This window comes from Hemitrygon akajei, chromosome 16, assembly GCF_048418815.1.
Source record: "Hemitrygon akajei chromosome 16, sHemAka1.3, whole genome shotgun sequence".
Taxonomy (NCBI): domain Eukaryota; kingdom Metazoa; phylum Chordata; class Chondrichthyes; order Myliobatiformes; family Dasyatidae; genus Hemitrygon; species Hemitrygon akajei.
Window position 1 is genome coordinate 22,979,904 of NC_133139.1, and position 27,196 is coordinate 23,007,099.

The window sequence follows — 27,196 nt, forward strand, 5'->3', positions numbered from 1 at the left end:
TCTCAAACTGGAGCTTATTACCAATGAACTTTTCACCTGATTGAATGTATAAATATTAAGAGAGAACAGCTCATAGAACCAACTGCAGTCAAATGCTATATCTCGGAAGTGCGAGTTCCCATTAAATTAAAAATGGAAGATATTTGCATTCAGTGTTGGCTTTCTGGTAATTGCCAGTTCTTTAAAAAGGAATTACTAGATATAGGCAGCTTTGGAGATTATTTACCTAATGATTTCCTAACTGTGGGCATCCTGAAGTTTAGTTTAAGTTAACTGGTGACAATTTCAAAATATTCATTAGATGACAAAATAAAGATCAACAGAATGGCTTTTTACAAATTAACAAATGTAATCATTGTCCCATACTTGATTGACCCCATGACAGCTACCCTAAAATCAAAAGTAAGGAACTGCCTGCAACACCTTTTCAAAAGAAAAAGGCTGCCCATCAACTACCTGTACCTGAGATTTGCCCTGCTCGCCATGGAGAAGCATCTACTCTTCGTCAATAACAAATACAAACTATGATATGCAAAGCTACATTTTATTCATGTTATTTACAAAGCAAATGTTGTGCACAATATAATCTAGAATGCAGCATGTGTGCAATTAAATTAATACAAAAAGGAATGGGCTATTTGAAAATTCCTTTCATCGAGACATCCATCCCCAAAACGTCTTCGTCTAGTTCTTGGTGAATCAGAGCAGTCTCTCTACTAATGAAAGAGGCCATTTCTTCAATATTCCGGAAAAAACTGCAAAATAAAAGAAGATTTTTTTCCACAAAATGTAATGAGATAGCCTAGTCAATGGATCAGAAATACATTTTTCTAAAAACTGACATTTTCACACCAAGCAAACAATTGAGATGACAACCCAGAAGTGTTTACTGCAGAACTGTGCATTGCCCAAAGGAAAACAAAATGAGAGTCTAGCTTAACACAGAAAGAAACAAAATAGCATCATTTTAATATCATTGGAATTTATATCCATTATCATCAAGATACATATATGGATACAACCAGAGAGAACTTTGTGGGAATTTGCTATTGTAGTTTCTCAGTCTCAGAAGCTCTCCATTTGTTCCTGAACACACCAATCCAAGCAATATTGTTTCACAAATACTGACCATTTTTCATCAATTTATCCAAGCATTTAGTTTCTATGTGGAAATTCAAGATAACAAACATCATCAAGCCAGTCAGCTGTGAGCATGACAATAGTGACAATTGCCACTTGTACATTATGTACAGTACAGGTTATTTAGGCACAGAGCAAAACTCACACTATCCCACAGGGGTAAGTTATTAAGAGATTTGATGTGCAGTTTGGTCAAAAGGTATCGAAAACAAAAATGTTCAAGGTAAAGAGTGAAAAATAGTGGTGTACAATGTTAGGAAGAAATTCCAGAGAGTGGGCTCAAATGCTTGAAGACATGGCCTCTTGCGATGGGACAAGGGGAATGGAGATGCATAGTTGTCCAGACTTAGAAGGTCTCAGAAACTTGTAGGTTGCGTAAATATTTCAGAGAGGGCAATAACGGTTATACTGAATAAAAGTTCTAAATGTGCTATATTGGTGAGCAGTATAGAATAAAGGCAATCTGCTCTGAGACAGCTGTAGTTTATGAATCATGGAGGATAGGAGGCTGGCCAAGACAATGCTGGACTAGACAAGCTTGAAGGGAATTACCATGTCTGAGGGTGTAGCAGACAGGCAATGTTATATACAGACAAGCAATTTGCTATTTTTTTTCAATGATGGTTTGTTTCACAGCTCAGCAGGGACAAAAGAAGGCATTGATAAATAAATCTGAGAAAAACAAACAAATCATTAGCCAGGAGGGAGATCATAGCTAATGAGATTGTGAAGTCAAATATAATGTCATCAGTCTACCCAGTGCTTAAATGGAGGAAGTGCAGCTAATCTAGGCCTGAATGTCAAACTAGCACTACAGCCCACTCCTGCGCATGGCACACATACTTTTCCAGGTGACAGATTTGAGAAAAGGTTGTCCATTTCTCATTTCACTGTAAGCAAATCACAGCAGAAGCTATGTATCAGAATAAGAGAAAAAAAATCAAGATCAAACAGCAATTGACAGATAAAGAAAAAACAGCTACATTAAGATTGATGATTTTTCATCAGAACTAGCAAGTTCTTTGAGAAGCAAATCAGTATTCACTCGATGTCATTAGATTTGCAGTTATCTTGATTAAACCTCCTTGAACCTGCATCCTCTTACGATTCCATTCCATTCGTTCAATTCCTCCTGCATCAGAACTATTTCAGAGTGGCCATCCCTTTTTCTTAGTTGTGCGATCTCCTCTACCATAACTGAAAGAGCTTTCAACCAGATCTGCTCTACTTCCCATACTTTTGCCTATAACCTCTTTTCTTGCTCTCAGCATAATATTCCCACTGACTTCACCTTTTACCTCATCTTCAACAGATGCTCATCTGCAAATTACACTACAAGACAATTCCACTCTTCTTTCAGCATTGAGGAACTATTTCTCTGCAACTTTTTGTGCACTCACCCATCTCCATCAACTTTTTCCATGCAGCCACAGGTACAGCAACACCAGTCTTTTCACTCTGTCTTCCCATCCATGTACCAAAACGCTACTTCCCACCCATGGAACAAACTACAGGTACTTAGCTAGATATAATGGACCGCACATGGTGCCTAAACAGAGTAGCCAACTGCTTTGTAAAATATCACAGTGCGGTGTGATACAATTCCAAGCTTTTATTTGCCTGTCATAAATCCTTTGTCCTACTCTAAACTACCTTTGCTTTCCTCCAATGAAGCCCAAGCTTGGGAATTTTCCTATCAGTCCACTGTGCAGAGATCTGAACTTACTGAATTCAATAGATTAATATAAATTTGCCGTTCCAGTTTATCAGAATTGTGTAAACACAAGAGATTCTGCAGATGCTGGAAAACAAGAGAAACTCACAAAATGCTGGAGGAACTCAGCAAGTCTGGCAGCATCCATGGAGAGGAATAATGAGCCTATGTTTGTTGCGGGACAAGACCCTTCATCAGACAACTTCTTCCCGGAAATGCTCGCTGAGCTGCTGAATTCCTTCAGCAGTTCATTCAGAATTACCTGTTCCAATGAAAGCAGTATCTTCAGGCATGTTACTGAACCTCCTGTTCATTGTTCTATTTCAAACTTTTATTATCTGAAGTCTTTCATATCAGACCTCCAGCAGTGTTGTTTTTCTATCTCCTGTTTACATTTCTCCACTCATCTTCAGGCAGATTATAAACAAATATCCCATTTCTTCCCTCAACCAGCACCATTACTTTAACCAGTCTCTAGGTCTGAACCCCACAGATATTTCATTTTTTCAACTTCTCTGCAACTTAAAACATGGTTGATTTTTAACTTCTCAATTGTAGTGTAAAATATTAGCTCTAACCCTTTCCCCAGAGGAATGGGGAATTGAAAAACTTGATACTGGAAATTCTGTAATAAGAGAAATTGCATAAAATGCTTGACAAGCTAGGCTACATCTGTGGATAAAGAAACAAGAGTTAATATTTCAGGTCAAACAACTTTAATCAGACCCAAAATATCAACTTCTGTTTTCTCCATCCACCTGTTGCCTTACCAATCAAGTAGTTGTACTTTCTGTTTCTAATCTTCGTCCCCAGGTGCTGCCTTAATTACTGAGTACTCCCACAACAAGTTTTATTTTTTCCCTTCACTTAGGGTGAGCACCATCTATAAAGTTACTTACTAAAGGAAAATTATTTAATTCACAGTGTGGATGCATTCATTGCATCGCCATGCTATCTCTCTCTGTCATGAAACTGCAAGAGTTAGATTGATAATCAATTGCTTCTTTGACCACAGTGAAAGAAACTCAATGTTTTTAGATCAGATGCAGTTTTCAACAAACTTAATTTGGAAAGACTGCAGATATTGCAGGCTTAAATCAGGCTTATTCTGGACACAAGTTTGTCAAAACTTACTTTACATTTATCAATAAATAAAATTACTTCCATAAGTTAGTGCATCTCTAGGGCAGTTAGTGTGCATTTGAGAATAAACTCACAGATATTCCATTTTTATATCAGAACAATTTCAGATCTCAGCACTGAATGTGATTACAGGTATAACTGTTCATAGAATAAAAAGAGAAAGTGTTGGAAATAGCATTCTAGTCAATGCCTATGGAAACAAAGAGCAAACTGCTGGAGAAAAACAACATCAGGCAGCATCAGTAGCAGGAAATGCAGACCTTCAGTCTGACCTGATGAAAAGCTCCATCTGAAACGTCAACTTTCCATTTCACTCTATAGATGCTGCCAGAGGTTTATTTCTAGCACTTAAACATTTCATTTGATTACCTTGCATCAGAAATGGGAAACGCTGAGGGAAAAAGTTTTAAGTTACACCATACATGTGGTGATTGTACAAGCCAAGAGGGTGGCAAAGGCAAGCGAATTGCAGAAGGTATGTCTGCCAAATGATGTAAATAGAAGACCATGTGAAATCCAAAATTACAAGACGGGCAGAAAACAATATAAATGTGATACAAGGCAGAATGGGTGCTACGAAATTAAGGGGTTCTTTCCCTCAAGCTTACATTGGGATTCAACTGAGCAATGCAAGAGAGATAACAAAGGTCAAACTGGGAATGGCATGGAGAATTAAGGTGTTTTCTGAAGGAAGTTGAACCAAAATATAAATCACTCAATCTCGGTTTGATTTCCAAGCCACACAATAAGCACCAAATACTAAATTGTTAAATAGTACAGGGAAAATCTCTGCATCAACTGGAATGTGTGTTTGGCGCCCTGCAGCAGGCAAAGGAAAGATGCTACATTTCTTGTAGTTGTACAGGAAGGTATTGCTAAAAGAGCTACATGGAACAGTCTATGTTCCAAGCCCACACTGGTGTCTATCCCCACTTTTCCTACATCACATCAACAACTACATTGGTGCTGCTTCCTGCACCCACACAGAGCTCATCAACATCATCAGCTTTGCCTCTAACTTTCACCCTGCCCTCAAATTTACCTGGTCCATTTCAGACACCTCCCTCCCAATTCTCAATCTCACTGTCTCTATCTCCAGAGACAGTTTATCCACTGATGTCTATTATAAACCCACAGACTCTCACAGCTACCTGGACTATACCTCTTCCTACCCTGTTACTTGTTAAAACGCCATCCCCTTCTCTCAATTCTTTAGTCTCCGCCACATCTGCTCTCAGGATGGGGATTTTCATTCAAGAACTCCTATTTCAAAGGGGCTTCCCTTCCTCCATCAACTCTGCCCTCAAGCTTATCCCTTCCACTTCACGCACGTCTGCTCTTACCCCATCTTCCCAACACCCTACCAAGGCTAGAGTTCCCCTTATCCTCATTTACCATCCCACCAGCCTCCGCATGAGCACATGATTCTATGAAACTTCCGCCACGCTCCCTACGCAATTCCCTTATCCATTCATCCCTCCCCACTGATCTCACTCCTGGCGCTCATCCTTGCAAGCAGAACAAGTGCCAAACCTGCCCCAATACCTCCTCCCTCACTATCATTCAGGGCTCAAAACAGTCCTTCCTGGTGAGGCAACACTTCACATGTGAGTCTGTTGGGATCATATACTGCACCCAGTGCTTGCAGTGTGGCCTCCTTTGTATCAGTGAGACCCAATGTAGATTGGGAGACCATTTCGCCGAGCACCTACACTCCATCTGTCAGAAAAAGTAGGATCTCCCAGTGGCCACACTTTTTAATTACATTTCCCATTCTGATATGTCAATTCATGGCCTCGTCTACTGTCACGATGAGGCCACACCCGGAGTTGGAGGAACAACACCTTGTATGCCGTTAGGGTAGCCTCCAACCTGATGGCACGAACATTGATTTCTCAAACGTCCAGTAATGTCCCCCCCACCCACTTCACCATTCCCTCTCTCACCTTATCTCCTCTCTCTGGTGTCCTCCTCCCTTTTCTTTCTTCCATGGCCTTCTGTCCTCTCCTATCAGACTCCCCCCTTCTCCAGTCTTGTATCTCTTTCATCAATCAACTTCCCAGCTCTTTACTTCAGGTGGCGATGAGAGGGCGTACAGGAGTGAGATATGTCAACTAGTGGAGTGGTGCCATAGCAACAACCTGGCACTCAGTGTCAGTAAGACAAAAGAACTGATAGTGAACTTCCAGAAGGGTAAGAGGAAGGAACACATACCAATCCTCAGAGGGATCAGAAATGGAGAGAGTGAGCAGCTTCAAGTTCCTGGGTGTCACGATCTCAGAGGATCTAACCTGGTCCCAACATATCGACGTAGTTATAAAGAAAGCAAGACAGTGGCTACACTTCATTAGGAGCTTGAACAGATTTGGAATGTCAACAAATACGCTCAAAAACTTCTACAGATGTACCATGGAGAGTATTCTGACAGGCTGCATCACTGTTTGGTATGGGGGGGGGGGGGGGGGGGAGGCTGCTGCACAGGACTGAAAGCAGCTGCAGAGGGTTGTAAATCTAGTCAGCTCCATCTTGGGTACTAGCCTACAAAGTACCCAGGATTTCTTCAGGGAGCATTGTCTCAGAAAGGCAGCGTCCGTTATTAAGGACCTCTAGCACCTGGGGCATGCCCTATTCTCACTGTTACCATCAGGAAGGAGGTACAGAAGCCTGAAGGCACACACTCAGCAATTCAGGAACAGCTTCTTTCCCTCTGCCATCCGACTCCTAAATGGACATTGAACCCTTGGATACTACCTCACTTTTTTAAATATAGAGTATTTCTGTGTTTTGCACGTTTTTTAATCTATTTAATATACGCATACTGTAATTATTATTTTTTTTCTCTTCTAGATTATGTATTGCATTGAACTGCTACTGCTAAGTTAACAAATTTCACGTCACATGCTGATGATAATAAAACTGATTCTGATTTTTTCCCCAACCAGTCCTACCCAAGGGTCGACTGTACTCTTTTCCATAGATGCTACTTGACCTGCTGAGATCCTCCCGCATTTTGTTGTGTTGATTGCTAAAGGAGAAGTAGGTATTGGAGATAGAACCAGAGCACTCCAGTTTAATTGTTCCTTTGTGGTCTAGATCACTCAAGTTAACTGTGCTGTAGTGGAGAAACATGACCTTCTGTTCATTACTTAATGAGTCCAGCACATTCAGGATTTTGCTTTCACTCCAGTTCACTACTTTAAAAAGGTAGCACAAATAGCTTTGACTCAGCTTCTGATATAACCACTTAAACAAAAAAAAGGTTGTAATCTTTAACATTCCCTGTCAAAATTGAAAAGTGAGTTTCAATTTAATGGTCTTTGCTTTCTGTAAACAAGAAGTATAGTGATCAAGAGAAATATCTACTTAGACTGCCAGCCAGAAAGGAGAATTTCTGTATGGAGGTCATTTAACAATAATCACTGACAATAATTTAGAGTTTTTAACAACTCCATAAATAATCTTCACTTCCCTGTGGTCATGTTCATTATGTCAATTTTCCTGGATGTTTCAACCCATTAATGTTATTCTATACTTACAAGGTGTTTTGAGACTGAAATCCAACTTTTCTCCTAAATATAACTCCTCTGTTCTACCGTCCACTTAAGTAAAGTACCATCATGTATAATCACTCATCATAAAATAACATTTAAATTTCTGCCAGTCCCAATGAATGGTCTCAGCCCGAAATGTTGACTACTTATTCATTTCCAAAATGCTGCCTGAATTGCCGAGTTTCTCCATCATTTTGTGTGCTGTACTTAACTTTCCTATTGTATATTGCCACCTTAGTCTTTAACTGTGAACATCTTAAATGTGGCAAATAATTTAAACAGAAAACACAAAAGCATGTTGACCATGAGGCGAAGTGTCAGATGCCTGTTGGAGTAACCATTTTGCAATTCACTCCTATCACTCCTCAAAAACAAATGTGGGCAAAAGTGTTACAATTAAAGTTACCCCATTTTATGTATTACCATAACTGAAACTTGGCTGACTTAACTGGACTGTGCTAATCCATTAGCAATATTATCCAAAGCTGAACTTTTCCAATTAATTAGATCAGTAGGTACATTCCCTCTGTTGTCTTGTTACAGATAAAACTAGATGAAACACTGAAGAGGCAGAGTAATTTGAAAGAGAAAAGGAAACAACTATAATTTTAAAGTTTTGATATTCATCAGTTAAATTTAACAGCTTTACAATTAGCAAATTGAGTTAAGATTACAGCAAAATAGATCAGTCAATGATACAGAATAACTCAAAACAAATTTCAGAAACCAGTACCTTCTCATCTCTTTAACTGTATTTTCAACAGTCACCCCGAGCTCCTTAAATACAGCCAAAGCATTGGAATTTCCTTTGTCCACTCCAAGTCTAAGTCCATTTAGAAGCTGTTGTGTTGTTTCCAGGTCAATTTTCAACTTTGCTACAAAAGGAGAACAACATTACAAATCTCTACAATAATACAACTACCATAGGACAATTGGAAAATATCAGTTTTTTTTCTTCTAAAGGGAAATTAGATGAATGCAAGCCACACTTGGCCAGCCTGTGCAAACTACACACATATAAACAAAAAGTACAATGCACAGCACAGCCATTCCCATAAGCAACTGATTCAGCCTGCCCAGACAGCCTCAAATCAATTCCATATTAAAATACCAGAATTGCATATGCTATAGTTTTACAGTATGGTTTGAAATACACATTTCTTGTACAGGCAGTCCCCGAGTTACGAATGTCCAACTTACGGACAACTCGTACTTACGAACCGAGGAAGGAGAATGCCGTCCGCCATTTTAAGTCGTCGCCATTGACACTGTGTTGAGCGTGTAACTTTGTATTTGGCTTAAAATTTTCTTAGTAAGATTCATCCTGACCCCGCCCGCCCCCCCCGTTCTGATCGGCTGGTGGCGCAGTGAGATCAGCGCCAGGCTGGAGAACGGTTCCAGTGACAGACTGCAACCGTGCCAGGTTGATGTCAATCCAGTGACTCCCATACCATCCGTACCGGGTTGATATTGAGCTCGCAACTCAACCTCGTAAAAAAAAAAACACAGCCACCTCCAGTTTAAACTCCCACACGGAACATTGTGGATGATCAAATACCCAAACCCAGCACAGCCCCCACTTGTCCCATTCAGCCTGTCTCAGTGCGGTGGTCATTAGGACCCAGCGGAGGTCGGGACCCAACGCCCGCAGTGTTTCTGTTCCACTGATGGTGTGAGGTGGTCCTTAAGACCCAGCGGACCTCGGGAGCCGGTGGAGGTCGGAACCCGATGCCAGCAGTGTTTCTGTTCCGTTGATGGTGTGCGGTGGTCCTTAAGACCCAGCGGACCTCGGGAGCCAGTGGAGGTCGGAACCCGATGCCAGCAGTGTTTCTGTTCCACTGACAGTGTGAGGTGGTCCTTAAGACCCAGCGGACCTCAGCAGCCGGTGGAGGTCAGGACCCGACGCCCGCAGTGTTTCTGTTCCATTGATGGGAAGCCATCGCAATTGAATATAAAGTGGAAATAATAAAGCGTTTGGAAAGAGGTGAAACGCCATCGGTCATTAGAAAAGCGTTAGGCTACAGTCGGTCAATGATCGAAACAATTTTAAAGGATAACAGATAAAGTGAGAATAATGGAGCATGTGAAAAGCCCTGCCCCAATGAAAGCTACAATTATTACTAAGCACCGCAGTGGTTTAATTATCGGAATACATACATTTCTTAAGTGTTTTATATGCATAGAAAGGTAAAATATATACTATATACTAAGACAAACATTTGACTAACTGACGCTAAATAATACCGGATGTACTTGTTCCGACTTACGTACAAATCCGACTTAAAGACGGACTCAGGAACGGAACTCGTACGTAACCCGGGGACTGCCTGTATTTAAATCATAATAAGGTTACACAAAAAAGGCCTCTAAATGCAAAGATCCTACATAAGAGTTTGGGCAGTTGTGATCCAGGCAATACTGGAAACCAGCCCACAGCTCAAAGCAATCCCCACTGAGCACTTAATTAGCAATCTTAGCAATGTATAACTCCAGAGCAGTATTAAGTGTTTTGCTACAACACATGGTTGACACTGTAAATCAGCTATTAATGCATGCTATATCGCTACAGAAGCCAGCACCTAAAGGAGGATGAAAGGAAGTGTAGATTTCCCAAAACACAAGTCATCAACCATAATGAAGAGAAAGCCTTAGAAAGTGAGCCTTGATGTGCTTGTCCTTCAGCATCACTATCAAGGGCTCATAACTAGCTCAAGAGTTTCAGTTTGGCACTGAAGTATAATAAACACCCTATAAAATGAAATAAACACTTAATAAACCTGGTTATGATGAAATGCCCAAGGTCAATAGTTAAAACAGTTGGACAATAAAAGATACCAAAGAAGATCTTGCAAGAATGGAATATTGCTTTGCAAAATAAATTTTGACCGGTGTGAGATTATCAGTGTTTCCCCAAGCCAAATCCATTCATGACAACTACATTAATTTGTTGAAATGGCAGAAGTATGGAACTACATTTAATGGAAAATTTGCAAGTTACAAGACTCTTTCAATGAGGTGATTAAATAAAATACCCATACAGCGATTCACTGGGCAGCATCCTTCCCTAGATCATTGCCCAGCTGCTCGGATCACTGTCTAACTCGCCATGCTGGAAGAGGAGAGAGGGAAAAAAATCACAGTCTCTAGGACATGTATAATATACTCATTTAGGGTGTAATGCCATCAGTTGAATAATTTCTTGGCATTCACAAATGGCAAATGAAAGATATTGAACAGAATTCCAGAATTAAGCAAATAGTACCAAAGGGGAAGATACAAAGTACTACCATAGCACAGTAGTCAGGTAGCTTTTGCAAATTCTAGTAAGTATGTGACTATTATCTATCTATTATATATTGGATCGCCATGATGAATACAATACACAACAAATATTGAGAGACATGGGTACAATAGAGTTTAAGGAAGCCAAGAATAAAATGCAGATAAGTTAATGCTATCAACATACAATGATATAAATTGCAAAGGTTTAATATTAACTCTTTCTAGTGTCATGATGCACTCAAGAGTACCAAATACAGCAAAAGCATTGAGACAAAACAAGATCCCTCATTATTGCTCTAGAACTAGCCAAGTTATGCCAGTACAATTACAACATCATCGACTAAAACAATGTTGAAAACTGCTCAGACATGTTCTATTTGAAAAAAAATCATGACAATTCCATCATGATACACAGCAAGTCTACTTTCAATCAACCATAATGTGATGGAAGGTGATAGCAACACTGCCATCAACCATTATTCATTGACCAATAACTTGCTCACTAATACCCAGGTTTGTGATTTTCCAAGACCAGTTTACTCCACATCTCATCACTGCCTTGTGCTAGACTTAAATTCTAGCGGTAACAGAAGCATGATTGCCTTTGATATCATTTAACAACGTGTGGTATCAAAGAGCCCTGGTAATAAATGAAGTCAATGTCATCCACAAAATTGATTGAAGGTATTTTTTGCACGAAAGATATGGTTGGTGAAGGTGAATCATTCAACCAAAGTATAACCACTGCATAAGTTCCTCAAGGCAGTGTGCTAGGCCAATGCATTTTCAGCTGCTCCTTCAAAGACCCTTCTTTCATCTTAATGTCAGAAAAAAGGCATGTTCCTTGATTATGCACAATGCTCAATCTCCGTTATAACCTAACGCAATATACAAAATAGTTGATGCCTACAAGTACCAAGAGCTCAACATACTCTGGAATGGGCTGATAAGTGGGAAGTAACATGGACTCCACTAAACTGTCAGGCAATAATAACTTTCAACAAGGGAGATTAACCACCTACCCTTGAATTCAATGGCATTACCCTTGCCAGGTACCTTGGTATCAGCATCACAGGGTATTACCAAATGACCAGAAAATGGACCAGTCACAAATACAATGGCTAGAAGAGCAGGTCAGAGGCTGGCTCACCTGCATTCAGTGACTTAACCCTAGTTACCACTCCTACAAGGTATAAATCCGGAATGTAAAGAGATACTCTCCACTTACATGGATGACCAGAACTCCAACAAGTCAAGCAGCTCAGTACTAACAAGAAAACAGAAGCCAAACTGAATGGTACCTCTAACTTTTCTATACCACCAACACAGTCAGGCACCACTGACAATATCTACTGCAATCATTCACCCAGGCAAGCCCAACTGAACCTCATAAATATATGATCTCCACCACCAAGACAGCAAAAAGCAATAGCACTACACTTACAGGTCTGCCTTCATGCTGTACATCATTCTGATTTGGAAACCTATTGTTCATCTTTCAATATTGTGTCTAAACCCTTGAATTGTCTATCCCAAAGTATTGTCAAAGAAGCTTCACTAAAACTGCTTCAACTAGTTCAGGGTGATAGCTCATCTCAATGGCTATTAAGGAAGGGCAATAAATGTTTGCCTTGACAATGATTCCCATATTCCAAATAATAATCATAGTGCATGACATTTTCCAGATAATGTATTTATATGAAGATATCAAGGGATCTTAAACACAAAGTACACTGCAGATGCTGTGGTCAAATCAAGACATACAAAAAAGCTGGACGAACTCAGCAGGTCGGGCAGCATCCGTTGAAAGAAGCAGTCAACGTTTTGGGTCGAGACCCTTCGTCAGGACTAAAGAAGAAGGGGGCAGGGGCCCTATAAAGAAGGTGGGGAGAGGGCGGAAAACCAATCAGAGGAAAGATCAAGGGGTGGGGGAGGGGAAGCAGGGAGGGGATAGGCAGGAGAGGTGAAGAAGGAATCTAAGGGGAAAGCACTATGGGTAGTAGAAGAAGGCAGAGTCATGAGAGGTGATAGGCAGCTAGAAAAGGAGACAGAGTAGAGGTGGGATGGGGAAGAGAGAGAGAGGGAATTACCAGAAGTTGGAGAATTCTATGTTCATAACAAGGGGCTGCAGACTACCCAGACTCTCCCTTCCCCATCCCACCTCTACTCTCTCCTCTTCTAGCTGCCTATCACCTCTCATGACTCTGCCTTCTTCTACTACCCATAGTGCTTTCCCCTTAGATTCCTTCTTCACCTCTCCTGCCTATTCCCCCCGCTTCCCCTCCCCCACCCCTTGATCTTTCCTCTGATTGGTTTTCCACCCTCGCCCCACCTTCTTTATAGGCCCCCTGCCCCCTCCTTCTTTAGTCCTGACGAAGGGTCTCGAACCGAAACAGTGACTGCTTCTTTCAAGGGATGCTGCCCGACCTGCTGAGTACGTCCAACTTTTTTGTATGTCAAGGGATCTTATTTTCCATTTCCATAAAATATTCTCTTACTTTTTCCTAATGATGCATTCTTTTGCTAGGATATATAGCCCCATTAATGTCAGAAGCTAGGTAACTCAGACAAATTACTTAGATCTTGGAGTCCAGACCAGCAAATCTCACGCCATGGGTTACAACTCACAAGTGAATCAAGAACCAACTTTTGACATTGGCACAATCATAATTTACACTCAAATCCCCCCCTTTTATATTTCATGGGTAATCATGAGAGCTCAACTGACAGTTTTCTACAGTCAAGCCATTGATCTTTTTGAAATTCGGGTTTGTGTTTTTTTTTAAAAAAAGGGGGAGTAATAAATACGCAAACACGAGAAAATCTGCAGATGCTGGTAATTCAAGCAACACACACAAAATGCCGGTGGAACACAGCAGACCAGGCAGCATCTATAGGAAGAAGTACAGTCAATGTTTCGGGCTGAGACCCTTCGTCAGGACTAACTGAAAGAAGAGATGGTAAGAGATTTGAAAGTGGGAGGGGGAGGGGGATTCTGAAATGATAGGAGAAGACCGGAGGGGGAGGAATGAAGCCAAGAGCTGGAAAGTTGATTGGCAAAAGGGATACAGAGCTGAAGAAGGGGGAGGATTATGGGACGGGAGGCCTAGGGAGAAAGAAAGGGGGAGGGCAGCACCAGAGAAAGATGGGGAGCAGGCAAGGAGTGATTGTGAGAGGGACAAAGAGAGAAAAAAAAGGGGGAATAATAAATAAATAAGGGATGGAGTAAGAAGGGGAGGAGGGACATTAACAGAATTCAGAGAAATCAATGTTCATGCCATCAGGTTGGAGGCTACCCAGACAGAATACAAGGTGTTGTTCCTCCAAACTGAGTGTGGCTTCATCTTGACAGTAGAGGAGGCCATGGATAGACATATCAGAATGGGAATGGGACGTGGAATTAAAATGTGTGGCCACTGGGAGATCCTGCTTTCTCTGGCAGACAGAGCGTAGGTGTTCAGCGAAACGGTCTCCTAGTCTGCATCTGGTCTCACCAATCTATAGAAGGCCACACCGGGAGCACCGGACGCAGTACACCACACCAGCTGATTCACAGGTGAAGTGTCGCCTCACCTGGAAGGACTGTCTGGGGCCTTGAATGATGGTGAGGGAGGAAGTGTAAGGGCAGGTGTAGCACTTGTTCTGCTTACAAGGATAAATGCCGGGAGGGAGATTGGTGGGACGGGATGGGGGGGGGGGGGGTGGGGGGGGGAAACGAATGGACAAGGGAGTTGCGTAGAGAGTGATCCCTGCGGAAAGCAGAAAGGTGGGAGAGGGAAAGATGTGCTTGGTGGTGGGATCCCGTTGCAGGTGGCGGAAGTTACAGAGAATTATATGTTGGACCCGGAGGCTGGTGGGGTGGTAGGTGAGGACAAGGGGAACCCTATCCCGAGTGGGGTGGTGGGAGGATGGGGTGAGAGCAGATGTGCGTGAAATGGGAGAGATGCGTTTGAGAGCAGAGTTGATGGTGGAGGAAGGTAAGCCCCCTTCTTTAAAAAACGAAGCCATCTCCTTTGTCCTGGAATGAAAAACCTCATCCTGAGAGCAGATGCAGCAGAGATGGAAGAATTGCGAGAAGGGGATGGCATTTTTGCAAGAGATAGGGTGGGAAAAGGAATAGTCCAGGTAGCTGTAAGAGTAGGCTTATAAGTAGACATCAGTAGATAAGCTGTCTCTAGAGATAGAGACAGAAAGATCAAGAAAAGGAGGGAGATGTCAGAAATGGACGAGGTAAATTTGAGGGCAGGGTGAAAGTTGGAGGCAAAGTTAATGAAGTCAACAAGCTCAGCATGCATGCAGGAAGCAGCGCCAATGCAGTCGTCGATGTAGCGAAGGAAAAGTGGGGGATGGATACCAGTATCAGCTTGGAACATGGACTGTCCCACAAAGCCAACAAAAAAGGCAAGCATAGCTGGGACCCATATAGCTACACCTTTAGTTTGGAGGAAGTGGGAGGAGCCAAAGGAGAAATTATTAAGAGTAAGGACTAATTCCGCTAGACAGAGGAGAGTGGTTGCAGAAGGGAACTGGTTAGGTCTGGAATCCAAAAAGAAGCAGAAAGCTTTGAGACCTTTCTGGTAAGGGATGGAGGTATATACGGACTGGATATCCATGGTGAAAATAAGGCAGTGGGAGCCAGAGAACTTAAAATCATTGAAAAAATTCAGAGCGAGAAGTGTCACGAACATAGGTGGGAAGGGATTGAACAAGGGGGGATAAATCAGTGTCAAAGTATGCAGAAATGAATTTGGTGGGGCAGTTGCAAGCTGAGACAATGGGTCTACCTGGACAGGCAGGTTTGTGGATCTTGGGTAGGAGGTAGAAACGGGAAGTGCGGGGTGTGGGAGCTATAAGGTTGATTGCAGTGGATGAGAGATCCCCAGAGCTGATGAGGTTGCTGATGGTTTGGAGACAATGGCCTAGTGCTCCTAGTGGGGTCTGGGCAGCCTCCAACCTGATGGCATGAGCATTGATTTCTCTAACTTCCATTAATGCTCCTCCTCCCTTTCTTACCCCATCCCTTATTTATTTATTTCCCCACCTCCTTTTCCCCCCCTCTCTCTTTTTTCTCTCTTTCCCTCTCACAATCACTCCTTGCCTGCTCTCCATCTCCCTCTGGTGCTCCCCTCCCACTTTCTTTCTCACTAGGCCTCCCATCCCATGATCCTTTCCCTTCTCCAGCTCTGTATCCCTTTTGCCAATCAACTTTCCAGCTCTTAGCCTCATCCCTCCCCCTCCTGTCTCCTATCATTTCGGATCTCCCCCTCCCCCTTTCAAATCTCTTACTATCTCTTCTTTCAGTTAGTCCTGACGAAGGGTCTCGGCCCGAAATGTCGACTGTACTTCTTCCTATAGATGCTGCCTGGCCTGCTGCGTTCCACCAGCATTTTTTGTGTGTTGGAATAATAAATAGATCATTTGGGGATTTTATGACGACTAGGATGCCAAATTGATGTGCTGGGGACCCACCTGTTCCAAATGTGCATTGAAGATTTGAATAAAAATAATCAAGTACAAAATCCAAATGTGCTATGACAACAAAGAGAGCCAAAGTGAGAGTTGTGAGAATGAGATGGAGAGACTTCACGGGGACACAATGAAGCTAAGTGAATTACCAAAGAAAAGCCAAATGAAATATTATGCTGAAAAATGCAAGGACATCCACATTATGAAGCCAGTCTATGTCTCTAACATTTTATGCTCATGCCTGACTTTGTTTTCCTTTCTGTGAAATGCAATGATGTGACTGCAGCAAAGGTCATATCAGCCAAGCAGAACAGAGCCATGATTATTTTTTATTAATTTACAGGAGATAGGCTTTGAAAAATCCAAATTAAAGTTCATTTCAGAACAGGGAATTTACATGTTTTCCATTTAAACAACTTCCTGATTCATCATTGATCATCGGTATTCACAGGTACTTTAGTATAAAGACAAATGTTGAGACCCAATGGCCAGTAAGATTTTACTACAGAAGATATCACTTCTAAATCTCAATTCCTTTCTGTGTGTACCCATTTTCCATTAAAGATTATCAAACAGTGATTAGCTTAAGAGTTTGAGGAAAGTGAGAGCAAGATGCAAATGTTCTACAATCAACTTGTTATACTTCCTGTAAGATGGCAGCACGCTCAGTCACAGCGGCCTCACTACACTAACAAATAATGCAAATATTTGTCTTAAATGTTTTTCTTGTGACCACAAGACCCTGTTCGACATTGATAATAAAAACATACTATAAATCTGTTTCATTATTTCATCAGTGTAACTGATGACAGAGGAACTCAAGTCTGCCTCAAGTCGTTGCATGGACCAGGCTCTCATGCGACAGCATCGCCTGTCGCAGCCACCAAAAGGAGGCCGTTTGGGAGAGGACAGGTGCAGTGGCGCTCTGGAATCTGTGCTGTGTTGGAGGCTGGCCCTGAAGGCCAGCTCTCCCGTCAGCACCGCTCTCCAGTGTTCACTTCCTGGAAGACAAGCTGGATTGTCTTTGTCTGCAGCTGAACCAGCACGAGATGGGAAACTGCTGCATACTTGTTCCTGCAGAAACGTGGCTCTAAGTCAACATCCCATGCACCATCAATCTACAGGCCATGGCACTCAGGGACGCACTAAATATTAATTTGTGACTATATATATCATAATTACATGTGCCATCTAACTGTATGCACTGTTTTGCACCTTGGCCCCAGAGGCACGATGCTTCACTTAGCTAAATAACATGTGTATGGTTTGAATGATAAACTTGAACTGCCAACCAAAGGTCAGCCCTTTTAGCACAAGCTGGAAATGATACCGACATTTTCAGTTTTGCACTGTATTAATGCTCTTTGTTCTGATCAGCTTGGCCGTCAGAAAATCAAAATATAAAACTATTGAATATTCCACATCATCCAGCTGAATGTGGCCAATTATGTTAACTTACCCAAGTCCTCTCTTGGGTCTTCTGAAATATATATGTTCTGCACTGGAAGGCTATGCCTTGTAGCATCAAGAGCTTGACCCAAAGATTTGTACTGAACTTTGAATTGTTTGAGACATGGCACCACTTGTTTTAAAAGTTCCATCTGCAAGTAAAATGAATTCAGTCATTACAAAAACATTGACTACAATAAGATCAAATACAGTAAGTGAAAATGCGTACCGGTTATGAAATAAAAAATATTAAAAATTAAAATTAGTACAATTGTTCTCTATAATTCACCTTCCTCAAAAAAAATGGATATTCAGCACAGCTGAACAAATACAGGTGCCACAGCTTTTTATTAAGAATTCATTTTGACTATGGACAGTAGTGCCAAAGTCATGATCTTCAATCTCAGCTCACAGATACAGTCAAGACAGGACCCTTGTTTCAATGGGACCAATAAATGTCAATTCTGTTAAAACAGACAACACACTGGAGGAACTCAGCAGATTAGGCAGCATCTACAGAAAGTCAATGGTTCAAGTCGAGCCCCTTCATCTGGATTGAAAGCTATGAAGTAGATAACCAGTGTTTTAAAAAAGCGGAGGGAAGGGGTGAAACAATAGCTAGCAAGCAATGGTGAATCCATGTGAGGAAAGCAGAGATGCAGATGGAGGAGAGAGTGGGACTATTCATTAGAAGTAGGAGGATGATAGGTGGAAACAAGTAAGAGCTGACAATGAAGTAATCAGTGCAGTTCCAGCCAGCATAGAACATTGATGTTTAATAAATAGGTAATCATTAAATGTAAATGCTTATTGGGTTTCCCTACAGCAAAGGAACCCAGATATTGCATTTTAAAAGTTGGCACAACATCGTGGGCTGACGGGCCTGTACTGTACTATGGTCTATGTTCACATGTAGCACACAATGACTGTTCACAAATCCAATTAAAATGGAACTCCCTTATGATAAATATTTACACACTTATGATCTATGGTTCAGGAATTCTGTTTATCATTACTGACAGAATCACAAATTGAATGTTTTACTATGTTGGCATGGATGCAAAATCATTAGAAATTTAAAATTGACAAAAGGAACAAAAACAGAAATTTGTGAAGTACACTGAAATGGTAATATGATTTATCTTTACAAGTTCCTTTTCAATTACATTGCAGAACAAATCCTTTGCCAGGTGACAAGTGTGTCATAAATAAGATTTGACATCCTGTTTACAGTGTTGCATTGAAGATGTGGAGATGGTCTGAAAAGGTCTTGCACGCTGGTAAATTCTAATCATAATAATCTCCAGGAGACCGCAGAAAATTTTAAAACAAGGGCGAGTACTTTATTACAGACCAGCAGCATTATATACATGACAACAACATACATGACATTATCTGCACAACTTGTATTTGGACAGCTTTTCCATAAAGTGTTTCAATCAGACTTAGTAATTATACCTTCAGCCTATTAACTAGCTTTTTCAAACACTTAGATCTTACTGAGTGCTTGGAACTCTGGGATTGTAATTATTTCTTGATCTGAAGAACATGTGACATCCTGACTCAACTCACCGTTGACTTGTGCCTCTTCTTCAACAACAGCTTCCCTGAAAACTAGCCATGGAATAAATTAACTTCATATTTCTTGTCCATGTTTTGGTATTTTCATTAATACAGTGATGGATACATTTCACTTTACCTGCAATGCTCATAAGAAATTGGCTATCATTGCAGAAGTACACTCACCAATATCTCACTTCTGCATGTCACACCTGTTCAGCCTTCATACTTTCTCCCATTCATTGTCTGAATGGCTTCTCTTTGTCTATTTCCAAAGTAAGGTTACGAGTTGAGATTTTGACTTCATTTCAACTGCTGTAAATTCAAATCCCTCTGACTAGGCTGTATAAAACTTCAGCACCTTCAGAGCGTCAACAAATTACCAGGTGAAACTTGTGGCAGAACATGGCACAATAATTTAGTAAATTTAACAAATGATTCATGGGAAACTCACACATCTTCAAGGTTACCGCAAGAAAACAAACAACCTTCTTGGCCTCATCATTAGAAGCTAGATGGTATGGGGGAAAATGGAACATATAACACTTGTATGTCAAAGTTTTCATAAACTAACTTTTCAGCCACACTGTGGCAAAAGTCAATCTTGGCTCCTCAGCTGCATGCTCTGCTGCAGTGTGATCTCACATGCTTAACCTCAATCTGGCTGAAATGAAAAATCACTAAAAACCATAAAATTCTTGTCAACTTGAGAAAAATCAACACAAAATTGTTGCATCAGGCACCTTCACGTCAGTGGTGGTGTCATCAGCATTTTCATTTTTTGTTTTCGACAAACTAAATATTGAAACCAAATTGTCCAGAATTCTCATAATTGGCCAGCGTGCAAAATTTCTGAAAGTAGCATAATTCATCTAAAATCCAGTCTTGAAGACATTGTGAATGATTGTTCTATGTCTCCACCGCAGAAAATCTTGATCAATGCAAAATTCAAATGGTTTACTGTAAAATGATTGCATATGCACATTCTGAAAAAGTCCAAACTGAGTCTGCACACCCATTTCAGAATTATATCCTGCCATGTTGTCTCAGCTATTTCCGCATAAATGAGTAGTAAAGCATCCAACTGCTAGATAACGATGATATACCAGCAAGCCTCATGTGACAGACTGGATAAAACAACAGCAATTTTATTGTTTGGCTGACGGATATTCAAATTCTATAGTTGTACTCTGATAGTAGAATAACCCATATCTGCATTCAAAAGGTTGCACAAATGGAATGAATGATTCTGGATATAGAATGGCCAGTAGTTTTAAATAGAATTAAAATGAAAGATTCCCTCGACAGAAATTGGTGAAACTTTATAGTCAAAATTATTGCTGTATCTCTCTATAGTCACACAATTAAAAGAGAATAGGTACTTTAAGGTTTTAACTAAAGTACAAGACAAAATGGTGTTGGCTTCAGAATTAGATTCATCACATGTACATCTAAACATACAGTGAAATGAGTCATTTGCATTAACAACCAACACACCTAAAGATGTGCTGGGGTAGCCTGCAAGTACTAAGGACATGTGGTCAATGTTTAGGGATCTCTTGCAGTATGTTAGGGATAAATTTGTCCCGGTGAGGAAGATAAAGAATGGTAGGGTGAAGGAACCATGGGTGACAAGTGAGGTGGAAAATCCAGTCAGGTGGAAGAAGGCAGCATACATGAGGTTTAGGAAGCAAGGATCAGATGGGGCTATTGAGGAATATAGGGTAGCAAGAAAGGAGCTTAAGAAGGGGCTGAGGAGAGCAAGAAGGGGGCATGAGAAGGCCTTGGCAAGTAGGGTAAAGGAAAACCCCAAGGCATTGTTCAATTATGTGAAAAACAAAAGGATGACAGGAGTGAAGGTAGGACCGATTAGAGATAAAGGTGGGAAGATGTGCCTGGAAGCTGTGGAAGTGAGCGAGGACCTCAATGAATACTTCTCTTCGGTATTCACCAATGTGAGGGAACTTGGTGACGGTGAGGACAATATAAGTGAGGTTGAAGTTCTGGATCATGTTGATAATAAGGGAGAGGAGGTGTTGGAGCTCTTAAAATACATTAGGACGAACAAGTCCCTGGAGCCTGATGGAATATTCCCCAGACTGCTCCACGAGGCGAGGGAAGAGATTGCTGAGCCTCTGGCTAGGATCTTTATGTTCTTGTTGTCCACGGGAATGGTACCGGAGGATTGGAGGAAGGCGAATGTTGTCCCCTTATTCAAAAAAGGTAGTAGGGATAGTCCAGGTAATTATAGACCAGTGAGCCTTACGTCTCTGGTGGGGAAAGCTGTTGAAAAAGATTCTTAGAGATAGGATCTATGGGCATTTAGAGAATCATGGTCTGATCAAGGACAGTCAGCATGGCTTTGTGAAGGAGAGATCATGTCTAACAAGCCTGATAGAGTTCTTTGAGGAGGTGACCAGGCATATAGATGAGGGTAGTGCAGTGGATGTGATCTACATGGATTTTAGTAAGGCATTTGATAAGGTTCCACACAGTAGGCTTATTCAGAAAGTTAGAAGGCATGGGATCCAGGGAAGTTTGGCCAGGTGGATTCAGAATTGGCTTGCCTGTAGAAAGCAGAGGGTCGTGGTGGAGGGAGTACATTTGGATTGGACAGTTGTGACTAGTGGTGCCCCATAAGGATCGGTTCTGGGACCCTTACTTTTCATGATTTTTATTAACGACCTGGAAGTGGGGGTAGAAGGGTGAGTTGGCAAGTTTGCAGAAGACACAAAGGTTGGGGGTGTTGTGGATAGTGCAGAGGATTGTCGAAGATTGCAGGGAGACATTGATAGGATGCAGAAGTGGGCTGAGAAGTGGAAGATGGAGTTCAACCCAGAGAAGTGTGAGGTGGTACACTTTGGAAGGACAAACTCCAAGGCAGAGTACAAAGTAAATGGCAGGATACTTGGTAGTGTAGAGGAGCAGAGGGATCAGAGGGTACATGTCTACAGATCCCTGAAAGTTGCCTCACAGGTAGATAGGGTAGTTAAGAAAGCTTATGGGATGTTAGCTTTCATAAGTCAAGGGATAGAGTTTAAGAGTCTCAAGGTAATGATGCAACGCTGTAAAACTCTGGTTAGGCCACACTTGGAGTACTCTGTCCAGTTCTGGTCGCCTCACTATAAGAAGGATGTGGAAGCATTGGAAAGGGTACAGAGGAGATTTACCAGGATGCTGCCTGGTTTAGAGAGTATGCATTATGATCAGAGATTAAGGGAGCTAGGGCTTTACTCTTTGGATAGGAAGAGGATGAGAGGAGACATGATAGAAGTATACAAGATATTAAGAGGAATTGATAGAGTGGACAGCCAGCACCTCTTCCCCAGGGCACCACTGCTCAATACAAGAGGACATGGCTTTAAGGTAAGGGGTGGGAAGTTCAAGGGGGGATATTAGAGGAAGGTTTTTCCACCATCAGAGTGGTTGGTGCGTGGAATGCACTGCCTAAGTCTGTGGTGGAGGCAGATACACCAGTGAAATTTAAGAGACTACTAGACAGGTATATGGAGGAATTTAAGGTGGGGAAATATACGGGAGGCAGGGTTTAAGGGTTGGCACAACATTGTGGGCCGAAGAGCCTGTACTGTGCTGTACTATTCTATGTTCTATGTTCATCACATTCCAATGCCAACATTAACATGTAATCAAAAAGCTACTGTATTGTCATAAAACCTCACCTAGCTTGTGGTTTGTCTGTTTAATTGCCCTGTCTGGACTATATTTAGCTCTAAACCCATTGTGGTTCTTTCCAAACTGCTTCCTTGGTTTAGGAGCCATTAGGGATGGACAAAAATTGCAGACACATCCACACCCCATTCATAAATTTAAAAACAAATAAATAATAGAAAATTAAGGAAAAACTCAGATCAGACACCGAAGAAAAACCATTAATGCTTCAGGATGGTGACCCTTTATCAGATTTTAAAAAGTGAAGAAATTTAAACTACAGAGAAGAGAGCAAAATGGGAAACAGAAAAAGTTTCAGATAGGGTGGAGGTCATGAAGTCAGTGAGAAACAGAATATTTGTTAATTGTAGCTATTCCATCTGTTTAAATGGATAAAGGAGCAGAGGGAAAGATGAGGCTGAATTTGTAAGTTGCAGAACACAGCAGCTGCTGAAGACTAGGCAACCTATTATAGTGCAGCTGTCTCACAACTCCAGAGACCTGGGCTCAGCTCCAAAGCCATCTGTATTAAAGTTGCACATCTTCCCTATGACTGTATAGATCTCCCCTGGGTGCTCGTGCTTTCTTCCTACATCACAAAGACCTGCTATTTGGTAAATTAACCAGCTACCTTAAATTACCTCTAATGCAAATGGCTTCCTTCAACTTTATAATGGAAATTTTAAAAAAAAACAAAATATAGCCCACTAGAAACACTTAGCATCTGTGGAGAAACTGCTACCTGGCCTGAGTTAGTGCTACAAATGGAGGGCCTTGACTCAGAACTGGCAAGGTGTGACATACAGGAAAAGCCAATTATCTGAAATAGTTCAACTCAAGTAAAAAGCAACTGGAATATCGTCACCCGTGCAGACTGAAAATGTGTTCTACTGACTAGCAAAACAACATAGTTTTGTTGCCTCATATATAGATATTACATCCTGGGCACTAAATGCAGTTCATTAAACTGAGTACTGCTCCTTCCTACGTCACCCTAAAGGACTGTTTGGGTCCTTGGACAGTAGAAATGGAAGAGGCTTGAAGCATAATGGCCTTTGGAACCCTGAAATGGGAGGGGAAAGAAATTATTTGTCTGTTGGTAACATGTTGCTGAAGATAGCAGAAATTAGAGTGGATAATTGGGTAGAAAGCAAGGATAAAAGGAACATAATCCTTCTCTGGGTGGAAGGAGAGGGTGACAGCAGAAGTGCAAGAAATGGAGCAAAAGCATGAGAGCACTGCCAAATGTGGAGGAGAACCAATGATTAAGGAAGAATTCAACTAGTTGGAAAAGTCACTTCACCAGATCAAAATACAATGGATTTACAGAAACTAAATGGAATAGTGCTCTTACAAGAACAGGTGGGAGAGGATATAGTCGAATAGTAACGAGAGTCAGAGGGCATATAATTGATATTAGAATATCAAGATAGTTTATCCACATTTGCACTTAGAACTAGTCAGATCATTAGGATTATAAAAGACAGCCCATATACCCAAAGCAGTTTTGGGAGACAGAAGTGAGGTGGTGGATAGATGGATACATTTCAAAGAATGGCAAATGATACCACCTGAAAGTAGAATGCTGCATGCACTCTCCAGAGGTTATGCCATCTACAGCCAAAGAAGCTAACATTTTAAGTCAATACCCTATACTAGAAATTTAAAAATAAACAAATTCTTCATTTGCACATAGACAAAATTAAAGGTAGAGTGATAGGAGTGAAATCAGGAATCTTGACGACAAAACTGCTGGCAAAACTATCTAAAAGGAGATGTTTAGGGAATGGCTAATTACAGTAGAGAGAAGGTTGTAATGTGTCTCAAAGATTGTAGTCAAAGTTGAATTTATTGCATAAGCTCACGTATGCACAGAGATACTTACAGCAGCATCAGTCACATACCATCATAAGCAGCATCCACAAGAAAAACAAATTAAATTACACAATCTTTACAAAAAGGAACAATTAGAACAAAAAGTCAATTTTAGTCCAAAATGATCAAAGTACTTGCTCTTTCAGTTTACACTGAGAACATCCCTCCCCATCTACAGGAGACACTGTCTCAATATCCACCAAAAATCTCCATCATGCAGGCTATGCAATATTCTCTCTGCTACCATCAGTCAAGAGGCACAGAAAACAAAAATCCCACACCACTAGGTTGAAGAATAGCTTTTCAACTATTGTTTTTCAACCACAATCACTTTATGACCACTGATCACTTTGCACTAAAATAGAGTTTGTTCTAATTTCTTGTAAAAATAATATATAATTTATGTTTAATCCATGTTTTTCTTGTAAATGTTGCTATATGCCTGTGTAAAATTTGCATTGTCCATGTACTTGTGCAGATGACAATGAACTCTACTTTTGAGCTTCACTGGTATAGAATAGGAGGACAAACTGGAGTAAGGATGGAGTAGAAAATTTAAGTAACAAGCAACTGAAAGCTTGAGTTCACCTTCAAGGACTGAACAAAACAATCTGCCAATTAGTCACTGTTTGGTTTCAAACTAACTTCTCCCCAGTTCTAAACAAAGTCTAGAATGCTAACAATTACGCTCTCCAAGGTCACTGATTGATCTGCTGAATGTCTCAAGCCTTTAGTTTTAGTTTAGATTTCTAGCTTCTGCTGTATTTAAGGTTATCAATCTGCTGCAAATTATTTATAAGCAGAACTGAAGACATCTTTAAATGTCAGTCTATCATAGCAGAATAGTGAAGAGATATTACACAATGGATAGGATCTCTAAAACCTATCATGCTCTTACTGCAGCCAGTTAATGTTAACTCACCTGCTGCTCTATTATCAAACTCAACTGCTTTTTCTTTTCCCGCATAATGTACTCTTGTTTGTATTCAAATATCTCTCTGCGCAAACGCTGGTTTTGTTCATCAAGCAGCAGCAAGTTCCGTTCTGCATCATCTTGGTATTTTTCCAAAGAGTTTTCCCTCTAGGAAATGGAGAAAGAAAAAAAAAAGTTCATTTCTGAGACCTTCATCATACTAATGTGCACTACAATAAATATTCAGGAGCTTAAGATTTAAAAAAAAGATAGCATCAACAAAGAGCATTGTCAGTTACTCACTGACAACGATACAAGGTGAACAGAGGAAAATACGCCAATGAAGTTACTGGATTATTAGCTCCTAGCTCCAAGTAGCTACTTCTGATTGATATAAGCCTTCAAATATTTTTAGAATATTTTTGAGAAAAGGAACAACCAGATCAGCCTTGGACTTAATCAGTAACCACAGGCCAGAAGATCCCAAGCTCAAAACCCTGACTTATTGTTGTGTACTACAATTGGTCTCACTTCCTTTGGGCTACATAATAGAATATCCTGCTCCAAATCACTGGACAAGGACAATGGTCAGGTTTAGATATAATTTTCCTCAGTATGAACAGCAGATCCACAATTAAGATAAAATGCTGGTAAAATGAAAAAAATCAGTAGGCTGCCAGTTGGCATCCCTCCTAAAAATGATTCATTTTGATTTAACCTTCATCCATCTATGGACTACTGAGTAGACTATACACTACATACAGAAAAAAAATACTGGAGTAAAACAACAAATGAGGTTCTATGTAGGGAAGTTCTTAGGAATACTCAGCACCAATTTATAGACCATTGTGATAGCAGCAGCAGTGCTATCATTCACTACCTTGGAGTTCACTACCAAGGAGTTCACTACCATTTTGAAATGTCTCGAATTGAAACAGAAGCAAGACAGGGAAATGAAATTTGGTAAGGGATATGAATAAAATTTCAAACTAACTTTTCCACTCAGGAAGTTGAGAACTCAATAATTGCTTCACCCAAAAAAGCCTTCAAATCTTGCAATATTAATTGAGTATTATTTATTCAAATTAACATTCTACAGAAAACAAAGCTAACTGAGTGTAGGGACAAATTAATTTAACCATGTTATTCTTTTCCATTTCCCAACAGAATTCTCAGACACTGAACACTCTCTACATCTAAACACCTGCTTCCTCCACTACAGTTTCAAAGACCACAACAAAATTGAACTTCTAAAACTGATAAGATGTCAAGTCTAAAGAATGGAACATTTTTATTTCCAGATCTAATATCGGGGAAGACTCTACATTTGGCTACAAAATAAATATTTTTATACATTCAGCTCAAACTGTGGATATTGCATCAGAACAGCAATTTCTTTTTTTTGATGCAATCATCCTCTAATATCCTGGTGGG

At 40.8% G+C, this 27,196-nt stretch overlaps 1 protein-coding gene across 1 annotated transcript in view; it reads right to left on the reverse strand.

Moving 5' to 3' along the window:
- Positions 1 to 530: 530 nt before the first annotated feature.
- The window catches only part of haus8 (HAUS augmin like complex subunit 8), a 73,187-nt gene continuing 46,521 nt past the window's right edge, over positions 531 to 27,196 (reverse strand). The window contains exons 12-15 of the mRNA XM_073068377.1: positions 25,772 to 25,930; positions 17,756 to 17,897; positions 8,282 to 8,423; positions 531 to 755 (exon numbers count right to left, since the gene is read on the reverse strand). Of these exons, the coding sequence (XP_072924478.1) occupies positions 635 to 755; positions 8,282 to 8,423; positions 17,756 to 17,897; positions 25,772 to 25,930 (564 nt within the window). The 3' untranslated portion in view covers positions 531 to 634. The remainder of the gene's footprint in view (positions 756 to 8,281; positions 8,424 to 17,755; positions 17,898 to 25,771; positions 25,931 to 27,196) is intronic.